Source organism: Ruditapes philippinarum, unplaced genomic scaffold (assembly GCF_026571515.1).
Source record: "Ruditapes philippinarum isolate M1 unplaced genomic scaffold, ASM2657151v2 ctg1652_1_1_1_1, whole genome shotgun sequence".
Taxonomy (NCBI): Eukaryota; Metazoa; Mollusca; class Bivalvia; order Venerida; family Veneridae; genus Ruditapes; species Ruditapes philippinarum.
The window spans coordinates 27559-38877 of record NW_026857665.1 but is presented as its reverse complement, the minus strand read 5'-3'; the positions used below and the strand labels follow the sequence as shown (position 1 = coordinate 38877).

At 32.4% G+C, this 11319-nt stretch overlaps 2 protein-coding genes across 2 annotated transcripts; both read left to right on the top strand.

Moving 5' to 3' along the window:
- Nucleotides 1-1931: 1931 nt before the first annotated feature.
- LOC132750527 (mediator of RNA polymerase II transcription subunit 11-like) lies at nt 1932-5904 on the top strand. Its single transcript, XM_060740521.1, has 3 exons — nt 1932-2089; nt 5013-5153; nt 5705-5904. Exons 1-3 carry the CDS (start codon nt 2005-2007, stop codon nt 5902-5904), a joined length of 426 nt encoding a protein of 141 aa, XP_060596504.1. The 5' UTR covers nt 1932-2004.
- Nucleotides 5905-6024: 120 nt separating this feature from the next.
- On the top strand, nt 6025-6839 carry LOC132750526 (MKRN2 opposite strand protein-like). Its single transcript, XM_060740520.1, has one exon. The coding sequence runs from the start codon at nt 6025-6027 to the stop codon at nt 6658-6660; it is 636 nt and encodes a 211-aa protein (XP_060596503.1). The 3' UTR covers nt 6661-6839.
- The last annotated feature ends 4480 nt before the right edge of the window (nt 6840-11319 follow it).

The window sequence follows — 11319 nt, the reverse complement described above, 5'->3', positions numbered from 1 at the left end:
TGTTAACATGACTGACGTCTGCATGCTGACGTCACCATCCCATTCTGTTAATTTGAATGTTTCTTCTCACGTCAACATTATTTTATTATAATTCTGAGGTTATCTGACAAGTAACGTAACGTTCTAATTGACTATTTACGTTTATCACACACCTGCGCCGATTTTGCGACTCCGTAAAAATGATATTGATGTTTTCTTATATGGAAGTACTTGTTAGTTTCAGGAAGCGGGCTCGAATGTGATTAGTAGTTATATAAGCAAACTGATCAGCACGTAATTAACGCTACATGCATGACTTACATTAAGAAGATCTGGCTGAACTTATGTCAGATTGCCTTACAAAGTGCAACACCTTGTTTCATAATCGTGCTTTAAATATATGTTCAAAAGTAACCCCCACCCACACGCCGCCTCTTAAAAAGTCTGTTCCTAGTTATTGCAAACATCAGATTATAGATTATTACTCATAATTTTACAGCACGGAAGTAGCAACGTTGGTGGAAGCTCACAAAACGGCGTGTCCGACAGTCTTCCAGTACAGCACTATCTGTATGACCAGATTGGCAGACTTTATATACCCTCTCATTGCAAGTACTACAGTTCAGGTATATCACATACCAACGCCGCTTTGGCGACTCCTTAAAATGGTATTGTACGGTCGTCCATAGATTTTGACGTGACGTCATTTGCGTTATACAAACAGTGAAAAGACGCGCTAACTGCTAGCATTACACTATAGGCACATCAATGGAAGTTTCTATTTTTGTTATAAATAGAAGATTATATTCGTGCAGGTTCATTACTAGAGGCTTACATAATTTAGTTTCATTCAACTTGTTCAATAAATTCAGTATTGAACCAACACTCAGTAGTGTGAAGATTTATATACTGCACATTCTTCACACGCCATCTATGTGTGTGTGCCATCTTCACACGCCATTCTCACGCCATCAGCCTTAAATCAAAATATTTACTTTAAATATATTGTTAGTGTCCCGTTTTTTTGTCGTTCAATTGAAAAGCTGTATTTCTGAAACAATGTGTGTTAATTTTCTTAGAGTCCAACGTTAATTATTTGTCATCCAATAAAAATGCTGTATTTCTTAAAAATAGTGCGTTAATTTTCATATAGAAGACTATATTCACCGGCCATATCCAGTAATGCAAGAATGTGCAATTATCGTAAAAGTAACGCCGAATCTGTGCAACGCTATTGCAAAAACGAATAACACAGTAAGTAAACGAACTAAAATATTTCATTCTAAATCAAATATGTAAATAAAACATCTACATCTACATTATACTGCTTCAAAATCGCAATCGATTACACTGACCAGGCGCGCTGTCCGGGAATAGCTGTTAAAAACAAATATGTTAAGTGCAAATTTATAGACATAAGGTAAAAGCAAGTTAAAAAGAACTACAAAAATCTGGAAACAATTTTAAAAAAAAGTGATCCCTCGGCAGCATTAATCACAACAAATTACTTGAAAATTGCAGGCTCAGTTTGATTGAGTCTGTACATGAGGGATAATGAATAAGGGTAACACCCCTCACGCCCCCTGGCACCAACTTGAGCGGTACTCAATTCTCAACACTAACAATGTAATAGTGCTGGCATCAATGATCCCGAAAGATAAGATAATATCCATATAGATCTAGTCTATATACATAAAAATTTTTTTTTTTCACTGTTATATTTTTTATAGGGGCAATACGTAAAGCAGGTTATTTATTTTTTTAAAATGGGACCCTATATGGGTTTTTAAATTTGCATAAAAAAAAAGGGTTTTAAACAAAAATTTTTAAATAGGTAACTCAATGCCATTATAGACCTTTGGGGAAACAAATTTTAATGTTGTTTACAACGGAAAGGAACAGGATTTAGACACACCAAGTAAATTGACACTGTTGAAATGGTCCCTTTTCTAGACTGATTCCAAATAAATTATTACAAAACAATGACTTTCAGTATGAAGACGAAAATGCAGTCCATTGTCAATAATGGCGACATCGATTTCACCCATGGATAGATTGCAGCAGTTAGAAAGCATTGAAAAGGAAATTTCAACTGCTATTTCAAATTCAGGTTGAAATAATAATATATATACCAAATAGAACTATCTTGAATCGAATCTTTGTGCTCGAATGCTAAACAATTATTCGTACACAATATTTTACGTACCATTTTAAACATATATGCCATAATTTTTTGGACTCATTTCCGGGACACTTTTCATTCGGAAGTGAGGCATTGGTCAGCAATCATTTTTTAAAAAAAAATTACATAGCACTCTACATTTTACATACAAACCTATAATATGAAAAAGACAAAGCCTCAAAACTTGTTTTCCGCTATTTTAATAACGTTTAAAAAAGTCCCTAAAATATCATAATTTCATAAAGATAACAACGTACGCTTTCCTTTGATGTGAGACGTTTTGATGTGAGACGACTGGAATGAGTTTCGGCACTGTTTTGCGCTTTCATTTTCATACCGAGAACCAAAACCCCGCAGCGGTTACTTCCCCTAATCAGTACAGAAACCAAATCAAGAAGACTGACGGAAAGGGCCGAGTAGTTGCGATTGAATTTCTTTTTCCCAGCGATTTTCCCGCTGTATTATAAATTTACGGGAAACATTCCAGTCGTCATGAATTCGGAAAGAAGCATGTGACACGGTTAGGAAAATGTAATTAAATGTGCAAAGCTTGGAAGAAAGGTACGATCTGAAAATAACATGCATTTATTTATTAAAGGAATATTTGCATAGACTGATTTACACCAGACAGGGTTAGAATTTAGCAATATTTTCTACTTGCAGATTTTTGCAAGTGATCAAATGTTTAACTGGCAATATGAGGTAGTCAACTAGCATTTCCATGTTCACGTATTTTATTATTATTTTTATAGACAATGACAATGTATTTTGAACATCTGATATGACAAATGATAATAAGCTTGAATGTCTATTGAATATCAGAAACATCTTCATCACTAGTAAACACAGATCTCTTCTTGTAACGAAACAATAACATTTCAACACATTAGTTATAAATGATAAACAATTGTTTAGGGCTCAGATTAGATATACCACAGTGTAAGAAATTAGGATCTGAATCGACTAGGTTGGTTGGACTACCAGATTGGAATATTCACTAGCCCAAAAGACATTTCACTAGCATGATTCATTTATTTAAAACAGTTGTTTATATTGCCTCTGAAAATACAGTAGCCTGGTCGGGCTTGTTACTGTGAAAAGTTGGTAGCCCAAGGTCAGGGGCTATAGGACTACTGCTAATTTCACACACTGATACCAGAGGAACACCCACTGGTGACAAGACAATGTACAGTAATAAACTTGTTCATGTAATGTAATTTCTTAGGACCTTCATTAATTTTAGCATATTTTGTACTTGATTACACCAACAGCCTGGAAACTCAGAGGAACTGATCTACTTAAATAAATATTTCTGCTTAAAAGTAACCACTTTACAGAAGAGTGCTAAGCATTTACATTTGACCCTGATAAAACAACATGGATTTTCTAACCAATAATGTTTGGCTGTTATAAATAGTCCATCAAAATATAGTCACAGAAAAAAATAAATAGAGCAACTTAAGTTTTTAAGATAAACGTCATCAGTTACTGCATCTGAAACAGAATGCATCATCAGTTTCTGCAGCTGGCAGTTGCGAAGCATCATCATCAGCTCAGAAGATAACAATTATGTAAACGTCCAAAATGAACAGTCACTTGCAAATAAATGCCAGCTTGAGTAATTTTTACTGGCATTATTAGATTTTAACTGGCATTTTGCCAGTATGCCAGCTTAAATTCGAACCCTGCCAGAAATAAATGGCATGCAATAACATAAATATCTGAAATATATGTAGGTCAGTTGTGTTTACATTTCGAAGCTTGGTATCTTTAGGAAATTGAAGCGTTGGTAAAAAATTGACTTTTCTATAACGTTATGAAATTCGGTTGAAACTTGTTCACGTGTTAGTCACTTAACCGTCTCATACTAATATAAGCAAAAATTTAAAACTTATTCTTGTAATAGATAATACTTTTACTTTTTTATATTCAGGGGCGGAAAAGGGCGGGGTCTATTCTCCAAGTGTCTGTGGAACAAAAGACAGAATTTCAATAATTTTTAACAGTTTTTCTATCTTTTTTAAGTATTTAGGCATCGTAAATTCAATCTTTCACAGAATTGATTAAAGCTATGTTAATTAAGGACAATAAGCCATGTCGTTTACCTGAAACATTCGCTAAACCTTGTAGATTTCATCACCTCATAATTAACGGTAATTTTCACGGTGTTTGACCACTAATTACTGCCTGCAGGCAGATTAAATTTATACTGGCCAGTTGTTAATTACAGTGTATGACATCTTCGCTCAGGAAGCCAGAAGGGGTAAACAATTAATCTTTTAATTGATCAAAACTATTGCCGATAATTGTTTGTTGGAAGGGGCAAATAGATGTACCAATCTAAGGATTAGTGTCACCATTGCATTGCTGTAAGGGGATAATCGTTCGTTATTAGTGTTCTAGACTAGTTTATAAAAACTTGACAATAAAATTATAATTATAAAAATGTAAAATTTTTTGCTTGAAAGTAAATTATTTTAGATTTTTTTTTACCAGAACATTAATTATCTCCGGGATACCTCCGGGACAGACACCTTATTTCCGGGATCTCCCGGACATCAGGGACATTATGGCATGTATGTTTTAAGACAAAAATTAAATTACATGTATGAATCTTCTTAATCAGGCTGGTGAAAATGCCTGATCGGACTTACGGACATAAAAAATCATATTTCTAGAAAAAAAAATAAAGAGATTTCTTTAAACTTTATTTGTTTATTGAACATAATGTATAACATAAACAGAAAGAATAGTTTTTGGTAGCTGTCACTTTTGTGAGAACCTTATGTTCTTGGGCATGCTATTGATGTCACAGACTGCATTATTATGCTAGGATATTTTCTACTTTCAGGTAAAGCATTAGAGGAATTAGCAAAGGAGAAACCCCAAATGAAAACTGTTGAAACACATACAACAGGCTTCATAAAAACTCTAGAAAGTGTTGAAGCTGGTCTTATGAAACAGATTCAGTACCTGACTCAAGTTTCTACAGGTACAAGACAAGAAATGTTTCACATGGAGTATTACAAACAAGAAAAATTCATAAACTCCTTTATAAACCATGTGCTGATTATTTTTAAAACTGTGGAATTTTTACTGTCAGGCTGCTAAAATTATATATATATCAATGTTGTTACTTAAGGCTAGCTACCTGTACACCATCTGCCACTCGTCTGGTTGCACCATAAAATTTTTTTACTGGATGTGTCCGGCATAAAATATCAGACTACTAAATTTATTCACCCTGTTAGACTGATGCAAAAGTGCAGCTGAATAATTGAATATAGAAATGTTTTGCCTGTTGTGTCAAATTACATGCACTAAAATATTTCAACTTTCATGTTGAACTTTTCATGTGTTTCACTTTTCTTGAATTATTTAAAATTTTAAATTAATTAAAATGCAAATGTCTTTTCTGACCTGACTTTAATGACCTCTTGTTTTCTATATACCACTGTTACAATTTAGAGTTAAATCGTTTTTTTATTCATGTGTTATTTCGGGTTTTGTATTATTTAATATTCAATTATTTGTGTTTAATAGGTCAGCCACATGAGGGTTCCTGCTACGCTGCACAGAAAGATTTGTTGATGGCATATCACCGTAAAGCTCATGTTCAAAGCCGTCTCGAGGAGTTAGAAAAAATTCACTCTGAACAAAGACCTAAGCATCTGCAGCTTTCTAAAAGCTATTCACTACCTCCAATGGCACATGGTGCCCCTGGTTCAACAGGAAATCAATGATATATTCATAGGATATGAATGTTTCAGACTGTTAGACTTTTGAGATCAGTTTTTGAATAAAAGGTCAAAAGTGATCTTTGATATAATTGAAATACTGACTGCAAAGAGGGAATATACATTATGGAAGTTCATGATATAAGGTGTTTTCAGCATTGTGATCGTGAAAAGAACATCCTGTGTTTTAACGTTCCATTGATATGCCCTCTTTGTGACAAGGATTTGACTAAATCGAGGCTTAGGATCCCTCCCTATATCATTGAGGCGCCATTTATCATGGCAGACAATTCATCCTGTAGTCTGGTTATAAAACCAACTGTTGGACACTTTTTATCAGACTTTACAGATAGCTCGAATCTTCATATCGGATTGACAGATTCCGACGGAAAGGTGCATGAGTTTGATGAGAGAGGTATAACAGTTGGGGACGGATCTTGGACACATTGTTTATGTGTAAATATACTCGATGATAATGATCAGCTTGAGGAAGAATGGGACACCAGTCTTGTAAAGTGTATTAATGACAGACTGTGGAAGAAAGAGTTCTATCAGGAGAACTCTCATAATTGTTACGATTTTGTGGTACGTTTTCTACGACATTTAGGATTAGCCAGGCATTATTCATGTCTTGTTGATAGGTCAATATTTTGTGAGAAGATGATAGTGCCTGTGACACATAGAGCAGGGAAATATATTAGTCTATACAGACAAATACAAAAATCTGGTCTTGTTATACAGAAAGTGGGGTGTCCAGGATAAAAAAAATAAACTGCTTATCAAAAAGTGAATTATGAATTCTAAAAAGGAAACCCCTTTCAACTTTAATAGACAATTGTAAATATCACTGTGTAAATGACTATTTGTACTGTTTATAAATTGATACAATTTTACTGCAAATACTGCCACAGTTATCATATCAAATAAAGGCTTAAAGTTTATTTAACTTTTATCTTTCTACCACATATTTATTGTGCTAGCAGCTAACATGTAATTTCATTGCTGTTTACAATTTACTGTAGGTTTGTAACAAAAATTTCTTTCAATTTGGATCATGATGCTTATAAATATTTCATATACAGCTAATTATTCATATATGGCTCGGGATTTTATCTCTATAAAGAAGAAAATAACCAGTGTAAAATAACCAGGTAAACAATGCTCAGGCTGATCTTTTTCCTTAAAATTTTCATAAAATGAGGGTATTGTGCAGTATTATAAATATATGATAGATATATTTGACTGGTAATATGATCTTGTTGTTTGTTAGTATTCTATATAACCATTTGTAATTGGACATATAACCTGTCAAAAATCTAAATAGCCAAGCAGCTGGTATTATGTATGATTTATTCAACTGTGCATTCATTTATCATTTTCATTTTTAGCTTGTCTGTTTTGAAGAAAAAATGGAGTTATTATGATCGCTGTAGGGTCATTGTCATACAAAAACTTTAATGTAGCCCATTATTCAAACATTTTAAAAGATACCAGCACCAAACTTGGGACACTTCCTTATCAGGACAAAGTGTAGCTGTAAGCTAAAGGGCAATAAGCCTGAAAGCTACATTTTTGAAGTTTCGTCCCTTCTTAATTTTGAATTTTTGTAAAAATTGCCTATTTAATAAGTAGAATAATTTTAATACTATGAAAGATATTAACATAAAACTTGAAATAATTCTTCATAATGACAAGGCACAGTTGTAAGACAAGGAACATTATTCTGAAAGCTAAACTTTTGGAGTAATGTCCCTTGTTAACTTACAATTTGTAATGTTTTCTAAACTTTAAAATCAACATGAAACTTGTAATAGTTGATTATTATGACATTGCACAGTTGTAAGATCAGGGTCATTATCCGTAAAGCAAAACTTTTATGAGTCATATCCCTTTTTAACTTCTTGATAAATTTGGTTACTAATAATCATTGCCCTCAATAGATCAACATTTACATGGCATGTGGGTCTCATTTATCCCAACACATCAATGTGAACCTCCGTGACATAGATGTTGCCCAAATTCTTTCTCCTTTCCCATTTGTCCATGCTAGCTGAACTTCATGAAATATATTCACTGATGATGTATCAGTTTATTGGAATATGAAGGGACAATACACATCATCCAGACTATATATGGAGGATATTGAATGAGTGTAGGTTAATTGTTTTATTCAAGGAGTTCAATAAATTTAGTATTAAATCTACACAAATATAATATTCTATTTATCACATTTTCGAAATAAGAGCAGTTTAAACAAATTAGTCATTTTTCATTGACACACCTATATTGTAACACTAAGAGAGCACTTTAAACGCTATGTTTGTATATAACGCAAATGATGTCACATCAAAGTGTTACTACACTAGTGTCATATTGTTTTTACTAAATGGCTTTATTACACTCCTGTGCCTTGATTTATGTGAAAATAAAGGCTTTAAGGATAACTAAACAAACATCCTCATTAATCCACTTTTTATTAAAGAATAATAAATTTGTTATACTATTATCACAGAATAAAAGAATTCAGCAAATAAAAAAAACAGCAATGAAAGAAATATACAAGGTATAAATTTGGTTTCTTTGGAAAACAAGTGGCAAAAAAATAGTCTTAACAACTAGCATACAGGAGAGGAAATAATATACACCTAATTCCTTTAAGGGGTACGAAATTAGTTATTTAAACTGAACATTAAAATAATGAACAATATAGACCATGCAATAATATCAATTCTAATACACTTCACATTAGAAATCAGTCAAGTGCATTATTATACATAATATACACAGCATAAAAAAGGAATGCTTAAACGCCATAATTATGATGTCAGATATGACATCAATAAACCAAAATGACGTCTAGGAAAATAATTCTCTGTTCAATGTAATTCAACATTACTTTATCACTTCAACTTTTTATAAGCATGATAGAATGTAACAGATATTTACTTTTCTTTTGTTTTAGTATGATAATGCACAGTTTATCGTTCAAATGCTTTGCATTGAATCACTTGGGCCTACTATATTTCTACACATATGAACTCTAACCTGCATTATTCTACAACAACAAACTAAAAAATTGATATCTATTTCTTAAACAATACATTAAACAAGAGCTGTCACAGGAGACAGCGAAGCTCCACTAACAAAATACTGGACGCAGTAAGGAAGATAAAACTATGAAAAAAAAATCAATTATGTAGAATTATGTATGAAGTTATAGTAAAAAAATAACATTTGTTAACATAAATTCCAAGTATAAGGGGAACAATTCCGGAAATAGTCATGCTAGAGTTATGAACTTTGTCACACAACATGTGGTAATGATAAGAAATATATATTTGAAGTTTGAAGTAGATACCTTTAAACGTAAAGAAGTTACAATAATGTTAAAGAAAATCCTAAATTCAAGAGAGATAAATCTGAAAATATTGCTTCAAGAGTTATGAACCTTGTCACATAAAATGTCATTGATGATTAGGAATAAGTTATATAGTCGAGCTAAACTGATACGTATTTCCTAAATAAAGAACTTGGAGTGAAAAATTTGCAAATCTAATATATAAATAAACAGTTCTTTACAATAAACAATAGTTTCATATGAAGCTCTAAATATTATTTTTCACATTTCATTTGAGTAAATCATGTATACAAACTTTTTTCATCCATTAGCAAGGTTAAATTTCGTATAATAAAGGAAAATAAACAAATATCCTAGTAACATGCACCAAAACTTACCATGATTGTAAAATAATATACTGACCTGACATGTTTGGTTTACTATATTACTAAATAACCTGTCACCTACTAAGTTCACTAAGTTCCAAAGAACAAACAATAATTTCTGCAGAATTTATCATCTACAAAATTATCACTTCATACAAATTGCATGCACAGAAAAAGAGGTAAATATAAGCGGAAAAAATTTAATGTATAGGCCAAACAAATGAAAAAAAATGTTATGTAATATGCTTGTATATATTCCAATAACATACAAAATACATGTAGTTCAACAAAAATTACAGTAACAATGGTTCAATGAAGGTATAGGGCATTCAAAGTTGTCACAGTTCATTTTTTCACCTTAATATCATTCCCCACTGTACTACTAGCTAACACAGAGGGCAGTATTGACATTTGTGAAGAACTTCAAGGAGAAGAAACAGCATCAGGTTACAAACATAAGGTTAACTTTCTGTTTGTTTGTTGTTGCTTTTTGTTGGGCTACTTGATGTTTTTCTTTTATAAAATAATCCATTTAATGTTTTAATAAAAACACAATTGTGGTTTTTATATAACTCAAAGAGTACTGTGATATTTCTGGCATTTTCTAATTTAAAAAATATTTCATAAAATTAAATTGAGACTATAATACATTAATCTGCTGGCAATTATTTCATGATTAAAAATTAACAGAAAAGTGATTGTTTTTTAAAAATCATATTAGCATCAATATTATCAGGGCTTCAATTAAACACTAGCAATATGTAATATTTACAGAATTCTCATTCTTTATCAAACTCAGAAATTAAAAAAGAAGTTTTATATTTTACTGAATGTACTGTAGTTTTGATTAACATTTAAAGAACAAATATGTGTGGAAAAAAAATGTACTAGTATTTAGAAATAAACATCATTAAAACTATTTGCGTATGTAATAAATACTAATAAAAAATATAAACATTGTGAGCAACATACATGACATAAACATGAATAATACATTTAGCCTGCATTGTATTTGAGACAGTCCATTATAGTATTTTTAAATTTTTCAAAATCTAGCATCCAACAATTTAAAGTATTTAACCCATTACTTCATGAGCATTTTGTGAAAAATGGCTGTTTTCATTGAAAAGTCTCCCGTTACAAGTTCAAATTGCTATAATACTATAAAAACTGCTTCAACACTAATCAAACTTGGCACAAATGTTGACTGGACCATTGCCCTTGCAACAACATGCTCAGGCTAAAATTTTCTGTTACCATGGCAACGAGGGGACATCTCAAAATTGCCAAAAATCACTATTTTGCGTTGATTTTTACCATCAAAATTGATTTCAAAGTGCTGCAACTTCTCAATGGATTGAGATAGAGTCAAATGCTTTTCAGCGTTGGTTACACGTTACCTTATGATCAATCTGGGGTCATTTATAGCCTCTCACAAGTCCAAAATTTTCTTGGCGATGAGGGGGACTCCGCCCCCCCTTCAAATCCCCCAAACAGGCACATCCCCCTTCTGGCAACCCCCTGATGTAACTTTTGGTTTGGGGGCCGCGCCGAAAAAGAGGTCACTTTTTTTAACAACATTTCTCAAACAAAAACAAGTGTTGGGGGCCTAAATAAGACATTTTTTTCATCATTTGAGACAACAAAAACGGGAGGGGGGGGGGGGGGGAAGGGGGAAAAGGCGTTAAAAGGCGTGTA

Bases quoted from the DNA above. Each gene is read 5' to 3' on its own strand.
- LOC132750527 (XM_060740521.1), top strand. From the start codon at position 2,005: ATGGCGACATCGATTTCACCCATGGATAGATTGCAGCAGTTAGAAAGC. The intron at 2,090-5,012 runs GTTGAAATAATA...TTCTACTTTCAG, and splicing joins AACTGCTATTTCAAATTCAG to GTAAAGCATTAGAGGAATTA. The intron at 5,154-5,704 runs GTACAAGACAAG...TGTGTTTAATAG, and splicing joins CCTGACTCAAGTTTCTACAG to GTCAGCCACATGAGGGTTCC.
- LOC132750526 (XM_060740520.1), top strand. From the start codon at position 6,025: ATGGAAGTTCATGATATAAGGTGTTTTCAGCATTGTGATCGTGAAAAG.